The 23,100-nt window shown below is 45.8% G+C and overlaps 1 protein-coding gene across 3 annotated transcripts in view; it reads right to left on the bottom strand.

Moving 5' to 3' along the window:
• TMEM266 (transmembrane protein 266) overlaps positions 1-23,100 on the bottom strand; it is a 155,776-nt gene that overhangs the window by 65,671 nt on the left and 67,005 nt on the right. For all 3 annotated transcript variants that reach the window (XM_019533362.1, XM_019533363.1, XM_019533364.1), the window contains exon 4: positions 11,980-12,134. In XM_019533362.1, the coding sequence (XP_019388907.1) occupies positions 11,980-12,134 (155 nt within the window). The remainder of the gene's footprint in view (positions 1-11,979; positions 12,135-23,100) is intronic.

Here is a 23,100-nt window from a genome sequence, read left to right on the forward strand (position 1 = left end):
TTTCGAGGAAGGACTTGAGGACCACCAAGATCTGGGGAATGATATCCCACTCAGCTCTGTTAAGGGGGCCACTGATCCCAATCTCCCTGAGCAAGACCATCTCATGGATGACCTTCTGTTGCTCCACCAGCCTCTCAAGCATCAGGTATGTGTAGTTCCACTGATTTTGTGCTGTGGGATGTTCAGCTCTGCTTGTTTGTCCTGCAGCATCTTGCCCCCCTTGATGCTCCGGTGAAATGCCACCTTCCTGCATTTCGAAATGAGCTTGCTGGTGGTGCTGGTGCCATCACTGGCAGCCCTGTCCCCCTCCAAGGCATCTCTGACAATGAGGTGGAATTTGTGTACCACACAGTGGATGCCAATAAAGTTGGCATTAGGGATCACATTGACCATATTGGCCCCATTGTCAGTGACTATGAATCCATGGGTGAGCTATCTGTGCCCAACGAGCCACCCCTACACCAAATGGTTCATGGCCCCCATGATCTCTGTTGCTGTGTGGAAATCATTCAGCACCTCAGCTTGAAGGAGATGAAGGTGTGATCTCCACCCCAGCTTCTCTAGAAGTCTAAGGTGAAGTATAAGGCCACCTGCAGACCTGCCCTGTGCAGCTCCTCCCTCAAGTTCTCCCTGCATGCATCATACAGGGAGGGCACCACTGTCCTGCTGAAGGTTGTGCATTCGGGCACTAGGTAGGATGAGCCCATGAGCCCCCTGAACCCTGGCCACTCGACTAAGGAGAAGGGCTGGCCATCCACAGCAAGCATCTCCCCCGTGTTCTGGGTGATCTCACTTGTCCTTGCAACGCACCCCCCTTTCTCTCTGCACCCCCCCGTCACCCTCTTCCCCCACTGTTCCAGGGTGGCCTGCCTCTGCTTTGGGGGGACAGGGGCTTTGGAGCAAGAGGAGGACGTTCTTTTAGGCATGCTCCCACTGGTGCCAGGCTGAGAAGGAGCAAGAGCAAGGGGCTAGTGCCTGCAGACATGCATCAGCATTCCCTTGGTGCTGTGTTTTGTTCTTTTGCCCCATCTGGTTTTAGCTCAGCGGTGCAGGCTGGTAGCATATGTGGGATCATCTGCCAGCTCAAAATGATCCCAGACACACCACCTGCTTGTGTTTGGGGTGTGGGTGCATGTGTGGATGCTTCACTTTTCCTCTCCTCAGCAGGCAGAGGCACAGCAACAGGAGCGGACTCAGCTGAGCTGCTTGTCTCTATAATCTCTACCTCAGCCTCCTCTGAAGCGCCTTCCGGGGAAGACCTGGCTCTAGGGGAAACTTGAGGGGTGTGGAGCTCAAACTCGGATGATTTCCCCTCCTCCCCCAGAATTTCCCTTGCTAGGGCACTCAGATCCAGCTCCAGCTCCAGCTCTTCCTCTGGCACTGGAAGGCTCAGCATGGGAAGTGAAATGGGGGTGGAGGAGACTGTCATGCTGGTGCTGCTGCTTGTTGTCATGGTGGTGGTGGTGGGGGGGGGTTATAGCTGGTGCCCTTGGAGGGAATGCAGTCTCAGGCACAGGCAGTGGCACTGGAACTGCTCCCCTCTCCTTTCTGCTTGTGGAAGCCTCATTGCTGCTAGTTGTAGGGAAGAGGCTGCATCTCAGTTTTGGGGGGAACTTTATACACCTCTCTCTACCCCCTCTTCTGCCCCTCCATGAAGACTTGCCAGATGCCTTTCCACCACACTTCATGGTGTGTTTCATAGTGCCTTGCTTTTATACAAATATATAAATGTATCTGTGTTTCTATATAAATTCCCTAAGGTGTATAGTCTATGCCGCAAGATATAACTGTATAGAAATAAAATATAAATGTATTTCCCTTCCTATACAAATTAAATTCTATAGTGTAATATCCAATATAATTATACAATTGAAAAGAATAAATCAATGAACATAATAATAAAATAAAGGTGTCTAGAAGAAAGAAAAAAAGTATTCTGGAATCCCTCTTGTTAGGCTAGGCTTACAAGTAGGAAATCATTCAGATCAATGCTAGTAGTAGCCTTCATTGTCTAATGCTCCTGAGCTGCTGGAAGAGAACTCAGTAGCTGTCAGACACCAAGGCAGAAAGCAGGCCAGTTCAAACAATGCTTCCTTTTATGCTGTTTTTCCATCCCTCCCCAAAAGCACTGGGATTGACAGGGACATCAGGAAAGGATGACAGTCACTGGCCAGCTACACAGTCAATATGAGAGCACTCCTTCACCCCTCTTCCCCCTCCCTCTCCTTACTTTCTGTTTCCCAGCAGGCAAGTCCAGCTTCAGCTTCGAAACTCAAAACATTTCGACTGCCCTCATTTTGTTTCAAGGCTGTTTCGAAGCCCTTCATTTCATTTTGATTTTGCTGTTTTGAGCTTGAAACAAGTTGAAACACTGTCAAAATGAAACAGCCAGCGAAATTTCGCACAGCCCTACTAGGTGGTATTTTTATTGGTCATTGTTCTGTACTGTAAAAATCAGATCTGTCCAACTTCTGAGTGGCCACGAACTTTGTTGGCTCTTCCCCCCTCTCCCACCTCTCCATGGTGGCAGCAAAAAGTAGAAACTGGAGAAAGGAGCGAGAGCCCAGAGACCATGGTGGCTTTGGTGGGGAAGTAGTGACAGCAGCAGGACTAGGCAATGGAGGGAAGCAGCAGTGGCCAGGGAGACCAGTATCTGGACCTGTGGGGATAAATGTAGAGTTGGAGGCAGCAAAGGTGGTAGGAGCCATTTATGAGCTGCCAGCTGGACAGCCTTACTCTAAATCATTAGGAAACTGGCAGGTAACATCAAGGCAGTTTAAAATGTAGGGGTGGGGGAGTAATCCAATACCATGAATATTACTCTCTGAACTAAAAAATCTATTAAGATTATCCCTATATCTTCTTGAAATGTAAAGGGGATGAAGTATAATCAAATAATAATAAAACTGTCAATTGTGGTGGGACTTGGGTAAATTTAAATGAAAACAATCTGGAAGCAAAATATTAGACTGAATTACAGTTTGGTTTACATTAATCATAGCTTATAAAACCAGTGATGATTTGGTCTGCCTAGAATGCAACAGCGTAAGTAGTGGAGTAGAAAAGAGTAATTTTAACTTGTGGGAGAAGCATAATTGATAAGGGTTGAAGCCCTGGGCAGCATCGGGTTGCATGCTAGTAGCCTGCTTTCCTAGTTAGCTTCACACCCCTAAACTTGTGGGAGACATCACTGTTGTCCAGTGAGGTGTCAGGGGATTAACACAGCAACTGCCACGTGTCAGGACTCTCTCACACTGACAACTGCAGTTGCCACAGCTGCTCCAATGTGACCAAGGCAGGGGCTGCAGTAGGGAAGGTATTAACTGTCTGGTTGCTGGCCACACCAACACCTCCCCCTTCAGCACCAGCATCTCTCACAGGAGACTTATGGCTGATTAGGAAACTGGGGCTAACAGGATGCGACCCCTTCAATGACTGATGTTGTAATTTGAAGATACTCCTTTACTTGGAAGACTACAGAGGTTGGTGGTTAGGAGACAGTCCCTCAAGTCAGTTAATCAGAGATTAAGGAACTGCAGAAGTTTGTTTACTACTCTACAAATAAAACTTGCTTTTTAGTTCTTCTAATTCACATGTGTCTGTCTATTGAACCCTGTGCTCAGTATAACCTCACAAGTTTCCAGATGCCCAACTGGATCCAAGCAATTCCTGCTCCCCACTACACCCAGCCCTGCCCCCCACCTCTTCCCCACGTGCCACTGATTACTATGGAAATTGGTAAATTGGCAGCATAGAAGGGGGCCTCCGTTCTAGGACCTCCTTTATGTCAGCACTTGGGCTTGTGTTCCACTCAGCTGCCACTAATATCCTACTGCTTGAAGACAATAGAAGAGTTAGTGATAGGATGTGGTGAGAAGTCAGTGGAAGTGAGCCGCCAAATTTACAGTTTTCAGGTAATGTCATAGTATATATGGTATCTGTGAGAAATGCAAGATCTCAGAAACATGGAAACTTGAAAGACTGTTGTACTGAGGTGCATCAGAAGCTATGCACACACTGAATATCCAACAAGATTGGTATATTAAACAAAATTGGTATATTAGCATCGTAAGTGTTATGTGCATCTTTGGGTGCCTGGAAACAATAGGGGTTTATGTAAAATTGCAGATTCCTTGGTAGACAAAACAAGTCTGAGAGTATCGCCTTCTCAGAAAATGTATACAGCTCTTTTGTTCGGGTTTGAAATGGCTGGGAAAAAAAACCAGATGAGATAATTTAAAGGGGGAGCCTGATCTGAGTCTGGGAGAGAGAGATCTGGGGACACAAAGAATAAACATCTGATGTACTTGTGTCTGCACCTACCAAGGTAACACACCGTTCATGGGTAATACATGGTAAGACACCTAGCAAGTAGAATGAATTATTGCCAAACATAGGTAGCTGTTTGATAATAACATAGTAACTTTTAACCATGACAGAAAAGAGCATGTGCATGCAGCAGCTGCAGAATCACAGAGCAAAGTAATAGGAAGAAGACTGGCATGACTCAAATTCTGTACCTTTAAACTCTTCAGGGAACAAATGAGAAAATTGATTGAATCCATAGAAAGCAGTGGTGTTGTCATTTGATGATAATGAATTCAAGTGGGTAAATCGTTTAACACTTTCCTGAAAAAGAAAAGAAAAATACAAGTTACTAGGTTTCTATTTATTGAAATGACGCATCCATCTTTTGCTGCAGCTTGTAAAATTTGCTCTCTCTTGATTTTTATTATGGCTGCTTTTGTCATCTTGGAGTCCCTTCATGTTTATTTAACTCTCTAGAATACAGTACACACTTTCTTCTGTTGATTTGGTATGTACCAAAGAGAGAGCCAGATGCGACCTGACATTGTCATCACTGATGAAGAGGCCAAGAAGGTTGTGATCGTGAACGTTACCATCCCCTTCGAGAAATGGCGCCAAGCCTTCACCGATGCCCGGGCTCGCAAGCGGTAGAAGTATGCCCCGCTGCCCAACACCCTGAGGGGCCGCGGCTATGATGTGGCGGTCGATGCGCTCATCGTGGGAACGCTCAGAGCCTGGGCCCCCAGCAACAAGAGCGTCCTGCGTGCCTGCTGTGTCTCCCGCCGCTACGCCTAGCTGATGCACTGCCTCATGGTGTCCGACACCATCTGTTGGTCCAGCGATATCTATGTGGAACACATCATGGGCCATCGCCAGTACTCCGACCCCACCAGATGAGCCGCCACTGGACTGGACCCGGAGGGGACCGAATGAACCGCGCCCCCCTTCACTTCACTCCAAGAGGATTCTTCGACCATGGATGACCCCGCTCCACCCGAAGAGGACCCCCGTGATGAGACTCTATATGGACTGAGGCACTTCCTCTGAACCACTTCCTCCACCATTGCGGACCATTGTAACGGGTTTGTATCTATCTCTTTTCTCTCTCAGCGTTGCGAACCCCCTCCCTCTCCTTTCCCCTTCCCCCCATCCCTCACCCCTGGGCTTAGTTGGCCAACATTGTATCTCCTATAACCTAGTTGCGTTCCCCTCCTCACCCCCATCCCTCTATTGTTAGTCCCTTGCTCGGGCGATCTGTATTTCCCTATCAGCTTTGTCATCTTTTTTCTGGATTCCCAATCCTAAACATTTACTAATAAAAGTCAATCTAAAGTAAAGCCTGGAGACACACTATACAGCAGTGGTTCTCAACCTTTTTCATAGTGGGACCCATTAGCGTAACTATCAGCTTGCTGTGACCCACATCCTCCCAGTCCTAGACTCACTGAGTGTGTCTCCCTCTCTCCCTTCCTCTTTCCCTTCCAGCTCCTGCATCTGGCCCACCCTGTCCCTTTCCCACTGCTTTACACTGCCTTGCTGTGTGCTCCCCACGCTCCCCCCACTGTGTGCCACCCCCCACCCCCGCTGGATGCTGGCTCCATGCAGCCTTGCCACATTTCCTTCACAACCCTTTCAAATCTTCTTGGAACCCACTTTTGGGTCGCAACCCTTGGGTTGAGAAATGTTGCTATACAAGATGCTGCCTAACTCCAATACCAACAGCAAACAATTTCAATTAACCTTTCAGGCAAGAAGGTATCGAGCAAGAACAGAATCACTGGCCCATAAGCTGCGCCAACAATTATACCATTCTCAAATGACTTATCTTCCTTAAAAGAAACCCAAACAAATACAAAGACTTCTTCTAACTGAACTGTAGAAACATGAGCTCTAGCTATGAAAAGCTTATGAATCTCTGATTTAGTTAGTCTGTAAGGTGCATCTCCCTCACTTTTTGCCTGACTTTAGACTACCACATCTAACTACTCTCTGCTTTCTGGAGTCTGTAATTCTAAAATAAAATAAATGTGCTTCATGCTCAAGTGTCACTCAAGGTCTATGTATTTCTCATTTGCATAATCTGTACTTTTGCAGATGCATTTTTCATTGATGACACCAAGAGTTCTGTATATAGGACAAATGCAGAGCACAGCCGAGACCTGTGCTAAGAATTGCAGAGGAGAATTTACTCTAAAATAATCCTGATTTTTAATGCAATTTTTTTGCGCACATGTCTCACAACACATTAAAAACTAATTAAAAAAGAAAGATTTCCTAAGTAATTGCATTTTACAATGTGGATTAACTGGTTTTATTATAGATAACATCGGCAATGATATGTCATAACATCCTTAATACATTGGTAGATGTTGCTTTCATATTCTATAAGGAATCTTCATAAATGATAATTACCCTTTTAAAACATAATTGCACACTGATGGTTTCTAAAAAGATTAAGTTAAATTATGGGCATTCTTCATTTTCAGAATTATAGTGTTTACATTAACCCCTCTGAAATAATCTATAACTGATTTAAAACAAAACCCAAGACATTAACTTAACAAATGAAATATTTAATAATGGGGAATGCGGTAGCTTGGTGGTTTAATGGCAATGCATTGCTCTACCATACAGCAACCTGTTGGGCCCACTCCTCCCAGTACCAGTATAGGATTGAGGATGCTGCACAGATCACACACAGCCTATGAACAGAGCACCATCTGTTGGCCTTGAGCAAGCATTTTTTTGCTGCTGTATGGAATTGGTGGGCTCTGAAGGAAATTATGTGCAGCAGTTGCTGGAGAAGGACTATTGCCTTGATGTACAGGCCTTTGCAGATGGCTTGCTGGGGAATAAATGGTATGGAATGCAAGTGATTCAAGAAGAGTCCCTCCAAAATAGTGTTAAAAGTCTAAGAAAAACCCACAGAGAAGAGAATCCACAGTTAGGATTAAACCTTTAACACTCTGGTTCTACTCACAAGACAGACATAGTTGGGTGTGCTGGTCTGAAACCAAATAGAAGGGAGGATAGATTTGCACCTTATAACCAAAGTAGATACATAAAATATATACAGATATATCAATCAATCAATTTATCTATAGCACAAGCTTTTGTGAGCTGATGTCAGGTTTGTGTTCCTTCATTCTGTCATGTACGGATTGCCCCATCTGTCCAGTGTAGCTAGCAGAGGGACACTGTGAGCAGGTAACTGTGAATATGACACTGGGGAATTGCAAGTGAATGAACCTCAGGCGTTATAATCCACATTATTTGGATTATATGGAGAGGATTACTGCTTCCACCTCCCAAGAACTCACACAAGACAACTTTTACTTTATAGCCAAGATCCACAGGCCTGGCAATCCCAAGACACCATACTATTTTTGGAATTGGCACCATTATGGAGGGAGTTTCTGGCTGCATCTATCCTATTTCTATATGCCACTAGAGCTGCCAGCTATTTAAAAGACACCATAGATGAAAGAAAACCACCACAGATCTCAAGAAGCACAAAAGCTGGGCTCCTGAGAGGCGGTAGTAATATTTTCGTTTGAACCAAATAACGCAGATTATAGCATCCAAGGTTCATTTACTTGCAATTCTGCCAATTCTGCCATCACCAGGGATTCGGGTTTTCCATTTCCCATGGAAAAGGAGAAAAAAACACGGATTTCCTCCCTGTACGTGAGTAAAATGTGGATTTTTCATTTTAGCAGAGAAACCTATGGATTTTGCAGTTTTGCAGCAAGTCCTTTGCAGGCTGGCAGAGTTCTTGCTGCAGGAGGCTAGGAGGGAGTAGGAGGGCGGTCAGGCAGGAAGCACCATGTGCATGTATATATACACATGTACACTAAGCAGCCTGGAGAACAGCTCCAGCAGTTAAGTGAGGGGAGATTAAGTCCCCCGTAGGGAAGGAAGGAGTTGGGCAGGGCTGGGGCTGCTGTTCTGCTGGGCAGTATGTGGGCTTTGGGGCCCAGGGCCGCAATGCATGGCCACAGGGCCCCAGTGGGGAGCAGGGCAGGGCTGCAGGTGGCTTGTCCGGGGGGGAGGGGGGTGCCTTCCCACTGCTGCATGCACTCCTGGGGAGACAGGGGGGAACCTGTGCCAGATCTGTGTGTGGGGCAGGGGTGGGTGGGGCAGGTCTGCACTGTGGGATTGGGCTCCCACCCTGCTGCTCTCCTCCATGGCCTCCGCAGCCCAGACGATGCAACGCTATGTTGCAGTGCAGAGCGCAGCCATGCAGGAAAGCTGCTTGCCACTGCAAGCTCCTCCTGAAGCCACGTCCCATGTGTGTGGGGGCTGTGCAGGTGATGGCGCAGGGTTGTGCCCCTCACTGCAGCCCTGTGTGCAGGGGATGCGCTGCCAGGGCAGCGTGGAGGTCACAGCTGCAAGCAGCTTTCCTGCATGGCTGTGCTCTTCCCTGCAGCACTGGGTTGCACCTGCCAGGCTGCGGAAGTCCCAGGGAAGGGCAGTAGAGTGGGAGCCTGAGTCCACAGTTGTGCACCTACCCCTCCACACACTCTGCCCTGCGTACAGATCTGGGGGGCACAGGTTCCCCCTGCCCTCTGGGAGTGCATGCTGTGACAGGAAGCCACCCCCCGCCCCGCCCCCGAGCAGCAGGCAGCCAGCCAGGAGGGAGCCAGGCTTTGTGCTCAGCTGGGGACCCCCCTGCCAGCTCACAGGGACTGTGGGTGAGGGGCACCAATAGGGCTGTGGGGACTTTGGGGGGGGGAGTGAGGGACATCCGGAGAACCAGGGGACGTGGGAGGGGAAGTAAGGGGCACCAGCAGAGCTGGTGGGGGGCCTTTAATTTTAATCATGTTTTTTGGGGTTTTTATCAAAGAATTTGCAATTTTGTTTCAGAGAATTTGTGATTTTTTATCAGGGAAAACCAGGATCCCTGCCTATCACCTACAGTGCCCCTCTGCTATTTACACTGGATAGACTGGGTGATTCCTACATGACAGAATGAATGAACACTGATCTGACATCAGCTACATGCAGGCCTGTGGCAGAACACTTTAACTACCCTCGACACTGGAGAGCTCCGTGCATGTTTCACAGAACTGTAATTTAGAGCACTTTTTATAGCACTATAAAGTTACAGTACTTTTAAACATGACAGAAGTAGAGTGCTAGGTGTGGAGGAAGAGGGGGCAGTTCTGACCCTCCCTGAACTTTTCAAACTAGGCAGCAGGGGGCACTCACTCCATAGTCTACTCTCACTGCAGGAGACTGTGGACAGCAGGAGACCAGTGGAGGTGGAGCTGGACATAGGGCAGGGGAAAACCCCGACCACAGAAACAGAAAGGAGAGCCGGCAGAAGCAAGGTAGAGGGGTGAAGGGAAGAGGTGCCATTCCAGACCCAGATCCCCTTAGGCAGTGCCCAGGTGCTGTGCACTGTGCCAGACCCCCAGCCATGGCTGCTCTGGGGCTCTGTGGTATGTTCTTGGTATGTGGCTCCCCAACACGTGCCAAGCCCGGACACTTCCATAACTCATCCAAGACCATAAAGGCTCTTCCCAACTGTGTCATACTGTGCTGGGAGGGAGTGGATTCCCACCTAGGCAAGATGGCATGGAGCTGGTGGCAGTGCTCCTCTCCAGCCTGGGCTGCACAGACCTGAATCAGCCCCTTCCCCCAGTGAGCTCCACAGAGCCTGTCAGCCTCCAACACAGAGCCAGCCCCTCTAGCTGCAGAGCGAGCCATGCTCCCAGGAGCAGGGATGCACCCTCCCCTCACCGCTCCTCCTAGTCCCATCTGGCCTGATCACTGCCGTCTTAGCTGGCTGGTGGGAGCAGGAGGGGTTGCCAGCTTTTAAAGGCTTGGCTAGTGCTCCCGGGCTACCCCTGGTGGAATCACCAGATATTTGACCAGCATACAGAAGTTAAAGCGCTGTAGGTTGCTAAAGTGCTGTAAAATACTGTGCTTCAAATTTAATACTTCATTTAGCAAAGGTTAATTTAAAATGCTAACATTTAAACATTTTTAAAGTTCTGTTAAGTCTTGGAGATAAAGCATGTGTACAGAAGTTGCTTTTTTACCATTTAAAGTGCTTTATGGGTACAGCACTTTAAACTTGCATGGAGCACTTCTGTATACACCCAAAGCAATTTAAATGGTGAAGAAAGCAACTTCTGTACATGCTTATTCATCACTGACCTGAAAGTGGCTGTTCTCAGATAGCAAACTTTTAAAAAGCAATTTGAACAGGAAATTGTGGAAAAATAAATCAACAACAGACTGGATTGTGTTAAGTATGGTTTAAATAGGGGCTATGTATTCTTATTCCATTACCTGGATTAGCTTTTTTTTGACTCCTTTGCACCTATGGACTTATTCTTTGCATGTTTGTCTTTCCCAGCACTGCCCCCCTCCCTTCTGCTTTTGTAATCAAACTTTTCTCTCCCTCTTATACACAGCTTTTGTATGTCCTTTAATAGCATCTGAGTGAGTTTCAGCTCATGAAAGCTTGAGTTATATATATATAATCTACTCTAGTTAGTCTATAAGGTGCAAATCTACCCTGCTTTCACAAGAACAACTTTAGGTAGACAAAAAAGGCTTACAGGTGACTTACAAAAGTGCTTTTTCAATGAATACATTTGGGATCTTTCTAAAATCTAGCATTAAAGATTGAATCCACAACTTGGAAAACTATTTTAGTTCAACCTCCTGACCTGCTAGGCCACACAGAAGTTGGGTTAGCAAAGGCTGCAGAGCCTCACAAATATGTGATGCAGTTGTTCTAACTTGGATACCATATTCTCTGAAGAGTTTGAGGTAGATACAGATGGAGGGGAAAGAAGACAAATAATCAGGCACATAGTCTTTAATGCTATAATTTTTTGTTTGTTGGTATGTCTAAACATTTCATTATCATTTCTATATATACATATATATACATACATATACATATATGTGTGATGTCCACATGTGTATAGGCAAGTTTTGCTTTTTTAAAGGCTGCCTTTAATAGTTAGCAAAGGAAAACTTGTAGCTGGTGTTTAAATTCCTGCAAGTTTGTGTGACAGGGCAAAAAACAGATGGAGGGAGAACAGTGAAAGAACAGATCAACCAAGAAAACAAAATACCACAATTAAAACAATTATATACTGTGGAACCTGTGTAGAGTGAACTCTGATAATACAGGAAAACTGTTCTTGCACAGTTATTTTCTTTATATCATGTTAGTGAATTAGATAAAAGTTCTAATTGTTTCAATATACTGAATTGTTTCAACATTGCATCCTGAGTTCAAGTTACTGTTTAGAGAGAAATTGAAAATAGAGATAGCAGAGTGCTCCAGCAAAAATTTATGGATGGAAGTAAATGAACAACTTGAAAATGATGCATACAGACATCTATCACCTGCATAAATGACCTGTTTTCTGTATAAAGATAGGAGGGAAATTTTCCTAAAGCCTGTGTGCAGACTGTTTGCTAGTGTAATAAAATGTGTAACACTGAAAATCTGTCTCATGATGACTTTATTCTGCAAAGAAAGGCAGTTGGGGTTGGAGAAGACTTCACTGTACCAGGGTTCCACTGTATTAACATTACAGTAAATATTCTTATCTAGTCCAAAAAGAACCAAGACAAGTTAAAGGTAAGCATAATTTCCTTTGATCAAAAATTTAAAAACAAAAACGTAAACCTACTACTCACACTGGAGAAGCTTTATATCTATTAGGAGTTCCAGAGTCAGGAGAATCACCACCAATACTACACAGGCTACCAGGAAACTGTTGAGACTTGCACTGAGCAAAAATACTTGCCACACAGCTGCTCGTCTCCCACAGCACGGTTTTAGCCAGTTAGATCTAAGGAAATAAACAAGGAGGAAAAAAAAGGAGAAAGAAAGGAAGAGGTAAAGAGTAATGGACTCTAAATGACAGATTCAGCCATCAATAAAGTTCAAAGACTTTCTAAATCCCATTTACTTTTATTTGTCTCTTTGTTAATGTTAGAATCTTCTCTCATCAAATTTTCCAAATTAGTGTGAAGTAACATCCTACTTACACATATCAATTACACCATCCTCTATTTAATGGGCATCTTTAATTGTACCTGCAATATCACTGAAACTCACCATAGTATCTGAGTACCTCCCAACTGTACAAAGGTGACTACCACCTGTCAGATGTGCTTCTTTTTCTAATCCCCTCCTCAAGGGGAAAACTTTCACGCATATTTCTTGATATACATATTATGTGATTTTATCTGTGAAGGGCAGGGCAAAGAGATATATTTTGCAATTAGACTTGAAAACAATGACACTTGTGGCACTACCTGTGGAAGTGAGTTTAATGGTCTTGGATAGCTGTGCTACTTATCTGCAGTGACAGACGGATGGGGAGCATTTCCAAACTAGATGTGCAATGGTGCTTGCCACAGTAGCTTCTATACTGTCATAAAGACCAGCAAAGGAGGTTTGGGAAAGGGAGGTTTTGGAATAAGGGCTAAGTACAGACAGTCAAAAAGCCCAAGGCTGAATCGATTCAGTCTTTGTAGGTTAGTCTGAGATGCAGAGATTAGATTAAACTGAGAAACAACTGGCCACACATTTACTTTTGATTCAGAAAACACAGCCACATGCCTGCAGTGGCTCAGGCCAGAAGCCAAGGGGCACTATAGCCCGGCTGTCTGGTACAAAGTCAGTTTGAGCTATGTATTTGCTTCCCCTTCCTGCTGCCCCCCAGGTCTCTGGGATTTATAGTCTACAATCACAGCAGCAGGACTCTCCAAGGTTGCTCATCACTTCCTCTTCCTGCTTCCAGGTGCCTCTGGGATTTGTAGTCCACAGTTGCAAGCAGCAGTGAGTTGCAGTAAGTTTAGCAGCAGAGCAGCTCTGTAGTCAGGGGAAGGTAGGTTTTAACCCCCCTCCCTGGCCCCAGACCCCAGCTGGAGTTTGCCAGGGGTGGGGGGCAGCCCCCCCTTCTCTACTGAAGCAGACAGTACAGCCCAGCCCAGGGCTGGAAACCATGCTGGGATGCTGGGGGACTCCCAATTTAACTTGAACCAAGAGGGGGGCTGGGACAGAAGTTTCATAAACCGGTTTGATCCAAATCAGTTAAGTCTGATACTGTGTTCAACCAGGTACATCTTAAACCAGTTTCAGACATTTTGAAATGGGTTTATGTGCACTGAACTTCTGTTATGTTACAGGTTTAAATCAGTTTCTGATCACTTAAACACGTTTATGTGTAACTTCTGTCCCTAACCTAAGTGGATGCAGTGGTTCTAACAACCCATGTAACAGTGGAGAACTTCACAGTTTTTTTCCAGTCACAAGCAGCAATAATTATGCCGCACCCTACCACCTGTGGCAAGATGGAATTTTTCCTCCTCCCAGCCTATGTGCATTTTATCCGCACAAAGTGCAATTACTCAGGTTTTACAGAAGCTAATTTTGCTTTGCTTAGATAACTATCTGAATATGTAAAACTCTGTACATTAGCACACAGCAAGTAAATATATGCATACATGTTTGAAGTGAATGCAAAAAAGGATTCTGTATATGCCTGGAAACACTGAAGGAACAGTTAGGAGATTCACAGAAAATCTGATCCACAATCCTTAATTTTTTCCCAAGGAAATCCCTGTAACAGATGAAACATCAAGAACTAATCAGACTCCCTGTGGAACAAGGGTTAGAAAGTACTTCTAACACCAACTCCTTGAGTGCCCTCCTAATGACTTTCCTCTAACCAAGGCACAGGTGTTCACTACAACCCTCAGCCTCCTGTCATCTGAGCAGGATTTAATTTGTTACAGAAAAATCTGTTCTGGCCATTGGCTTTATTCTCCTTAATCATATGTACCAGTGGTGCTCAACATTTTCAACACACTACACAAAGGGAAATGAACTAAGCCTCACACACAACAAGTTGGTGTAAAATACTCTTCCCCCATTTTGCAGGCAGAGACATGGAGGCATAGAAAAAGTTCCAAAGAAAAAGAAAAGCTTGTGGCAGAACTTGGAACAGATTAACTCTTTGCTGAATAGTGTGCTCAGCACAGCTCCCTCAAAGGGGCTGTAAATTCCAAACCTTAGCCAAGTAAAAGTCAAGCTGCAGAGGGCATGTCTGCATCACCTGCAGATTGTGCAAGGGAGCACCATGGTCAAGTACCCAACCCCCTGCTCATGTGCCCTAAACCCAGACATGTGTATCATGGAAACTACCTTAGGAGTGGTGCTGGGTGTGCACCTAAAGGCATGGCTGAGGCAGAAAGTGTTCTCATCTCCTCCCCAGTGCCAGTCTGCAATATGCCAAATATCAGCTCTTGGGGGCAGAGAAAGGAGCTCAGAACTCTTCCTCTCCAAGACGAGAATGGATGAGCTGGGAGAAAAGCTCAAATCATTGCTCTCCCTCACTCCCCTTGCCCTCAACACACACACACAATTCTTCATAGGACCATAGAGAGGAGCTCAGATACCCTTAAATGGGTAGGGCTTCCCAGATACCCCAACAAAAATATATAGATACAGATGCAGGCTTGGATCATACTAGAGGGACAAAACCCTGATCTCAGCTCGTGTGGGTACCCAGGACCCAGTCTCATATGCGGGGGGACAGGCTCAGACATCCTCGGAGTGACAAGGCCCATTCCTGGGATACACGACAGAGGAGAATATGGGGCTGACTGGTGTGCCAGTCTGTCAACCATCCCCTAGCTCAGGGGTGGATAATTATTTCTGGTGAAGGGCCGTTTAACAAGTTTTGGTGAGCTGTTGAGGGCCACATGGGTAGCCTTGCCCCTTGTCTTGCCCCCTGGATGCCATAATGGGACCGGAAGTTCTGCTCTGACCCCTGACCTTTGCTACCAGAAGTCCCTCCCCTTGACCCCCAGAAATACTCCTTTTGGGAGGGGGGGGTTGCCATCTTAGAACCAAAAAGATGATCTGTGGGTACTCGACCACCTGGGCGACAGTGATCATCATCTGCTGGAATTTACTTTCCAGTGCGGGGTGGTGAAAGCAAGCAGCAAGGAAGAAGTCCTTGACTTCAGGAGGGTCAACTTCTGTAAGCTAAGAAGGTTAGTAGGAGAGGCATTGGGCTCTTTGAGCTTCAATGAGATAGGAGTCCAAGACGGGTGGTTGTTCCTCAAGGAGACGATCCTCTGAGCTCAAAGGGAGTCAGTCCCAATGTGCACCAAGTAGGGCAGAAGTGCTAAGAAGCCCCATTGCTCGGCAAAGGCATCCAGGGATGCCTGAGGGCAAAACAGGAGATGTACAAACAGTGGATGCAAGGGGCTATTACCAAGGAGGATTACACCTTCATTGCTCAGGACTTCAGGAAGGCTGTTAGGAAGGCCAAGGCATAGATGGAGCTAGGGCTAGCAACCAGAATTAAGGATGATAAAAAGTCCTTTTTCAAATACATAGGAAGTAAGAAGGAGGCATCGGGTAACGTGGGACCCCTACAGGATAGGCTTGGCAATCTGGTGATTGCGGCAAACAAAAAAACTGACTTAACAAATTCTTTGCCTCCATATTCCTGAACAGGGACAGGGACATCTCCCGTACTAGAATTGCGGACGGACCCAGGGGAGGCACTGCCATGCCTAGGGTCAGGGATGAGCTAGTTAGGGAACTTTTAGAGGAGCTGGACATGTTTAAATCAGTAGGTCCAGATGCTCTTCACCCGAAGGTGCTGAGGGAATTGGTGGGAGTCATGGCGGGGCCCCTGGCATGGCTCTATGAGCACTTGTGGGGCACTGGCCAGGTACCAGAGGATTGGCAAATGTGGTCCCTATTTACAAGAAGGGGAGAAAGGAGGACCCCAGCAATTATAGGCCAGTCAGTCTTACCTTGGTCCTTGGGAAGACCTTTGAGAAAATTATCAAGGAGCACATCTCCAAGGGCCTGGCAGCGGAGGTAATGCTCAGGGGCAACAAACATGGGTTCATTGAAGGTAGGTCTTGCTTTACTAACTTGGTTTCTTTCTATGATCAGGCCACAAAGTCCCTGGATGAGGGTGTTGGGGTGGATATCATCTTCCTGGACCTTAAGAAGGCCTTTGACATGGTTTCCCACCAGATTCTCTTAAAAAAACTTGGTGACTGCGGCACTGATTCCTACAGAGTCAGATGGTGGCAAATTGGCTAGATAGTCGCACCCAGAGAGTGGTGGTGGACAGGTCGTTTTCGACATTGTTGACTCCAGGATGAACATGAGCTGCCAACGTGAGGAAGCAGTCAGTAAGGCTAACCGCACCTTGTCATGCATCTACAGATTCATCACAAGCAGGTCCAGGGAGGTGATCTTTTCCCTCTATGCGGCATTGGTCAGGCCACAGCTGGAGTACTGCATTCAGTTCTGGGCGCCACACTTCAAGAGGGATGTGGCTAGCATTGAGAGGGTCCAGAGGAGTGCCACTCGCATGGTCCAGGGGCAGCAAGGCAGGCCCTGCGAAGAGAGGCTAAAGGGCCTGAACCTATTCAGCCACCACAAGAGAAGGCTGACAGGGGATCTGGTGGCTGTTTACAAACTCACTGGGGGGACCAGCAAGAATTGGGAGAGGCTCTGTTCCCCCGGGCACCACCCAGGGTTACTAGGAATAACGGCCACAAATTGTTAAAGAGAAGGTTCAGGTTGGACATCAGGAGACATTGCTTTACAGTTTGGGCTGCCAGGCTTTGGAATGGGCTCCCAAGTGAGGTGGTACTCTCTCCTACCTTGGGGGGTCTTCAAGAGGAGGATGGACAGATAATTGGCTGGGGTGATATGACCCCGGCACCCATTTCTGCCCGGGGCAGGGGGTCAGACCTGATGATCTGTTTAGGTCCCTTCCGACCCTAAGCACTATAATACTAACACAAAATCATGCACTAGAAGTTAAACAGCTGCTGGAACATTTATTTTATTACAAAAAATATTTGTTGTGATTTGTTTTAGTATAGTATATACAGAAGGGATTGCATCATAACTCAACAATACAGTCTTATTATTTTATATTGTGTGCGAGGCATGGGGGTGCATGTGTTTGTAAGGTGGGGTGTGTGTAGGGGTTGTGAGGGGCTGTGGCTGTGTGTGTAGGGGGCATAGGGTATGTTGGGGTGTGTTTATATGTGGGGTGGGGGCTGTGGAAGCAGGGTGTGGGGACCCCCCAGACTACCCCTGCTGCCAGCAGCAGCAGCAGTAGCAGCAGGTGGGAGACTCAGGGAGCTCCTGCCCAGGCGCTGGTGCTCAGCGGGGTGCAGCTCCGGCCAGCGCTGAGCTGGGGCCTGCCTGGTTGCCTCTATTGAGGAGGCTCCACGCCATGCCTGCAGCCCCCGCTCTTGCACGAGGAAGCCCTGCTGGACCCCATGTGGAAGCAGGGGATGGGCTCCCTCCACTCCCAGTCTGCTGAGCTGCGTGGCGGGGGTGGGAAGGTAGCGGCTGCAGTGCGGGGCTTCACCCAGTTTGTGGCCCCACCATAGAGGCAGTAACAGCAGCTGACTGGGAACCACAGGCCGGGCCGGCTCCTGCTGCGTTCCGCGTCTATGCATTCTGCGTCCCAGCTCCTGCTGTGAGCCTGGAGCTGACATGGGGTGTGTGGCGGTGTGGAGTCGCAACCCTGCATGCCCCATGCCAGCTCCAGGCTTGACCCGTGCTAGCTGTAAACTTGTTGATCTGGTCTGAGCAGCAGTAGCTGCTGGTGGTGCTGGGCTGAAACCATTGCTTGGCTCAGGGAAAGCAGTCCCCCCCCGTCACCGTTGCTGGGTAGCTTTTGGTGCTGCTGCCTGGAGCCCATGCCAGGATGCAGTGCAGCTCTGTCACTGCTGCTTCTGGGCTGCCCTGCACTGTCACTGCTGCCCTGCCCAGAAGCTCCAAAGGAGCCGTTGTGGCCCAGACTGCCTAGAAAGGCAGTCCCTCTGCAGAGCTGCACCAGCCCCCCTGTGTGCCTAGGATGTGAGCAGACACGTGGAGCACAGCAACAGCTAGGCGGGAGCATGGTGCCACACCGGTGTGTCAGAGCCAGCACTGGTGAGGCCCAGAGTGGGGTGGCTGCTCCCCTCCACCCCACAGCCGATTGCTCCAGCACCATGTGTTTCCTGGCTGCAGTGCTAGTACCATATTTTACCCACCCCTGCCCTAGCTACTCCACCTAGAGTCCTACTTCCTACTGTGCCAGTGAATTTAGATTGAAAATAAAACACTCTGAAATAGGAGCCAAAAAATTTCACCTACCAAAAGGTACAGGTGAAATGTTGGCTCCTATTTCAGAGTGTTTTATTTTCAATCTAAATTCACTGGCACACACAAGAGAAGAAAGAAAATACCTTGAAATCCTGCAAGACATCCCTTTTTCATATGAAATATAAAAGAAAACTGTCAGTGGTGTAGTTGATCCAAATTCCAAGATCAGACTCAATGAGAAGAGCAAACCTCCTTTATCTACTTATCTCAGAACTAGTAGACTTTGAACTATTTCATCTAAGTCCACTCCAGAGCACTGTAATCCACAAATCATGACCCCTAGGCTTGGCTATCCAGATAGCCAATTTATTTATTTTTGTTACGATTATTATCAATTTTACTTCCCCTACAACAGTGGTTCCCAACATTTTAGACTCAAGGTGCCTCCTAATAGACTTGAGGAACCCTTTGATAGACTCCAGACACCTCTTGAAGAATGCCAGCTCTTAGTTTTCTGAGGATTCCTATTTGAAATTTCTGGGTTTATCTTGTGAATCATGTCTGCACACCTAACATTGTGTGGCACCCCACATCACCCTTGAAAAGATCTCAAGGCACCACAGGATGCTGTGGCATCATGGTTGAGAAGCACTGCCTTAAGAGGTAACACTGGGGTGGACAAAATGGCCAATCTGGCCACCAGCTAGACTCCATTTCCCAGCAGCCCCTACCCATGTTACTCCAGCCAGTTTCCATGGCTACCCCAGGTGCAGTGGGGCTGTGACTGTGCAGGGCCAGGGTCTCCATGGAAACCAGCCCAAGCAGCACTGAAAAGGTATGTGGCTGGGTGGGGAGCTCCTACGGGGCTGAGGTGGGATTTTGCAGTGGTGACAGTGTGGGCTGGGGCAGAGCCATGATCCACTGCCTGCTTTCCTGGCTCCAGCCTGTGCTCCAAGGAAGCCAGCCAAAGCGACATGGGTGGGGCTGCTGGGAAATCGATGGCCTGATCTGGCCTGTGGGCTGGACTTTGCCTGCTTCTGGGGTAGAGGATACAATGGATCAGCTGGGATAAACATCAACTGATGAAGCTCATTTGAGGTCTGATCAGAGAACTCAGCTGATCCACAAGGGTGAGCAAACACAATGATTTCAGTTGGTAGAATCTGTCAACGTTAAGAAATGCTGTTTTTTTCCCAGCAGGCTGTATTTCAGAAACTTCTTGTTCAGATTACCCTAAATTTGGAACACTAATTCTACTCTTCAACCCCACAAGGCACACTAAATTTCAAAGCAATCTTGACATTTGGATTTTAGGACACTTAGAAAAGGAAATCTTTAAAAAGAAATGGGTTTTCCAACTTAACTACAGCAGGGTTGGCACTCTAACAATAAATGAAAGACTAGAGGAATGACTGCAGTATAACCCCATAACACTAGAGGTGATATCCCAGCACTGTGAACATTTAGTTTCGCCATCTCTACTATTAATTCCAACTATTCAAGTCTATTTAATCAACAATATTGCTCTGCCACATTTTACCCTGCAAAGGGAAAAGCAGTTATATTATTAAGATAGAAGACTGGGAGTTGGAGCTGTGGACTGAATTCCCAATTTTATCATGATCTTTGCGTGACTTTGGGTGAGATATTTAGATCCTCTATGCCACAAGTTTCTCCACGATTAAATACAAATAAGACTTACTCAGCCTCACAACACTTGTGCATGGTAAAAAAGAAGTCTGTGGAAAGCAAGTTGAGAGTATCAGTGCAAAGATTTATCATCTTTATTATTCATTACTCATATTCATAAAAACAGCTTTCAAAAAGAATGATTAACATTGAGCAAAATTGGGGAAAAGATCGCCAAATATCTTTGGCAAGGAATCACTACAAACACTGTTCAAGCTGTTAACAGCTGTCACTGTTTCTTTTTCCTTGTCTTGAAAAAAAATCTTCACAACAGCAGTAACCTGAGATCTTGGCTAAACAGTGAATGTCTGCGTCCTGCACAATGGCATAGGAAGATAACACATTTATTTAAGGGGTGGCAGAGACCAATATCTGCACCTAAGTCAGAGACAGGGCATGATAAAAGGCAGAAAAGTGAGTAGTAGCTTAGAACCTGGCTAAAAGAAACTATGCAGAAGGGCTTGGTATGAGGCTGCACGTGGCCAATGGAAGACTTGAGGCACTCTGACAGGTACAGCTTTGCACACACCTACTAAACTCCCAAGGTGGTTGCTAAGAACTACTTTTAACTTCTTATTTAAAGGAGTTTTAACACTGAGTTTATCTGCAGCCTTTCTTTTCTGTGGCCACTGAAATAAAGTCTCCTCCTTTAGCTTTGGAGCTATATGAGCTATGGGAGCAAAACTAAAACTAAATTGTATAGCCAGCATGCAAAACACTAGTCCATTTGTTCCAGTGGTCTGCCATGTATTAGCCATACTAAGTATGCAAGGTTGCATTTGCACTAGCCTTTTCCTTAAACTTACTACTGGTGCAGAACTACCAGTGGTCCTTCTAGCTACTCAAAGACAACCTATAAGGCATAGTAATTAAGATACCATTAGGAACACAGGACTGGAAGGTACTCCTGAGCCTAATCCTTTCCATAACCTTAGCAAGCTCCACCTTAGATCTCTTACCTTTATAACTCATGTTAGAAGGCTAATCCAGAACCCTGTTGCTCTGATAAGAAACCTTCCAATTTCTATTTAAAATGTATTTGTAACCATGTCCATTCCTTCTTAGGCTATCATTAATCTTACAACATCAATGTTTTTTTTCCCTTACTGGTGCTTTCCTCCCCTGGGCAGCAGCCATGTTTTCTCTCAGCCTTCTACACAAGCCAAACTCTTTCAGCCTCTTCTTAAGATGGGATCTTTATTCTCCTGATCATCCTACTAGTCCTCCCCTGTACCTGTTCTAGTTTCAATTCATTTTGATTGAACATGAACAGCCATAATTGTACATAGATAGCATTACAGATGAGTGTCTTGTACAAGGGCATGAATACTTCCCTCTCTCTACTGGAAATACCTTACCTGATGCATTTTAAACTCATTTGACTTTTTGAAAGCCACCTCACTGGTGGCTCAGAGTCATGCTGTGATCACTTTCTCCTCTGCAATTTTGAACTAGTAAGTTCCTAACTTAAGGCAGAAATGCTTGCTATCAGTCTCTAAGTGCATAATATAGCTAACTTTAATCCCATTTCTATTATTTTCTTCTGTAGGACAGCCCACTCCTCTTCCATACTGAAAATATTTCCTAATTTTGCATCATTGGCAAGCTTCATTAGCACACTCCAACTTTTCTGTGACAATGAAAACAATATAAATACAAAATATTAAATAAGATCTGTCCAGAGTCTGACCCTTTAACGAGTCTCCCAATAACCTTTATCAAACCTGATACTTCCTCTTTAAACACTGCCTGTTGGCATCTCCTTTTCAGTTGGTTCCTAACCCTTTTACAACTCTGGTGGTAATAAGCCCCACCTTCTCCAGTTAAACAAATTTCCCATGTGGCACTACATCAAATGTGTTACTGCAGTCCAGATAGATTAGATCTACCTCATTTCCTTTGTCTAGAAAAATCAGTCGCTGTATTACCCTTAGTAGTGCTACCCCTGTTCTTCCACTGGTTTAGCTACTCCAGGAAGAATCCCGTGGGAGATTTTAGGGAGAAAAGCTAATGTAGAAAAAAATCTAAAGGTCTTGTGTCCCATGATATAAACAGTAACAACCTGGCAGCAACAGAAGCATTTACAAGACAACTTGAAAGACTTGAATCAAAAAAGACATTTCTAAATCATGATCTGTAATATACCAGACAGTGCAAAGTTTCATGTTCTGCACTGAAGAGCTGGCCATCTTTCAGATTTTAGAGGGGAAAAAAGAGAAAGAGAATATTCTGCTGCAGTGCAGGTCTCAGTTTTGGATCAGAGCACACAGTAGCAGTGATGTACTACTGCACAACAGAACAAATCAGCATTACAGTCTCATTCAGCACAATTTGCTGTTCCGGTTCTGCTCCATTTTTTGGCCCCAGATCATGGCTGGCAGTTGTACATAGCATAAAAAATATTCCTCCTGTAAATAGAGAGGGAACTCATTTACTGCATGATACAATTCAACCTTCCAAAAGATCTCTGCCTCATCTCTCTGCTTTGAATTGGATTATTTGCCCTGGATCAACCTGTTATCTTTATGGGCCTATGTGTGTTGAGAAAAATTAGTGAGAGGAGTGACTGATGGATGGTAAAAGTGCTTACAGTACCAAGTTGAGAACCAAGGGAGAAAGGCAAAAACCTTAACAGAATAAACTGAAATATATTTATGTTCCTTTAAGTCTTGAATAAAACACAATTAGTATACCAAACAAAGATTAGAGTAATAATGCAAAGCTTTGGAAGAAACCTGAAAAAAAATACAGTCAGCCATCTGTAAACACAAGATGTGAAGGAACAAATCTCAGACCATTGGTGTTTTACAAATAAATTATAACGAAATAACACCACTAAATCAAAATGGAGATAAAGCAGCAGTATAATGTTTGAAAACAAAATGTTTCAATCTACTATAAGACAAAAAAAACAAAAGACAAATAGAATAGCAATGATGACCATCTCAAGACAACCAATATAAAAACCACAACAC

This window comes from Crocodylus porosus, unplaced genomic scaffold (genome assembly GCF_001723895.1).
Source record: "Crocodylus porosus isolate Cpor-Errol unplaced genomic scaffold, CroPor_comp1, whole genome shotgun sequence".
NCBI classification, from domain to species: domain Eukaryota; kingdom Metazoa; phylum Chordata; order Crocodylia; family Crocodylidae; genus Crocodylus; species Crocodylus porosus.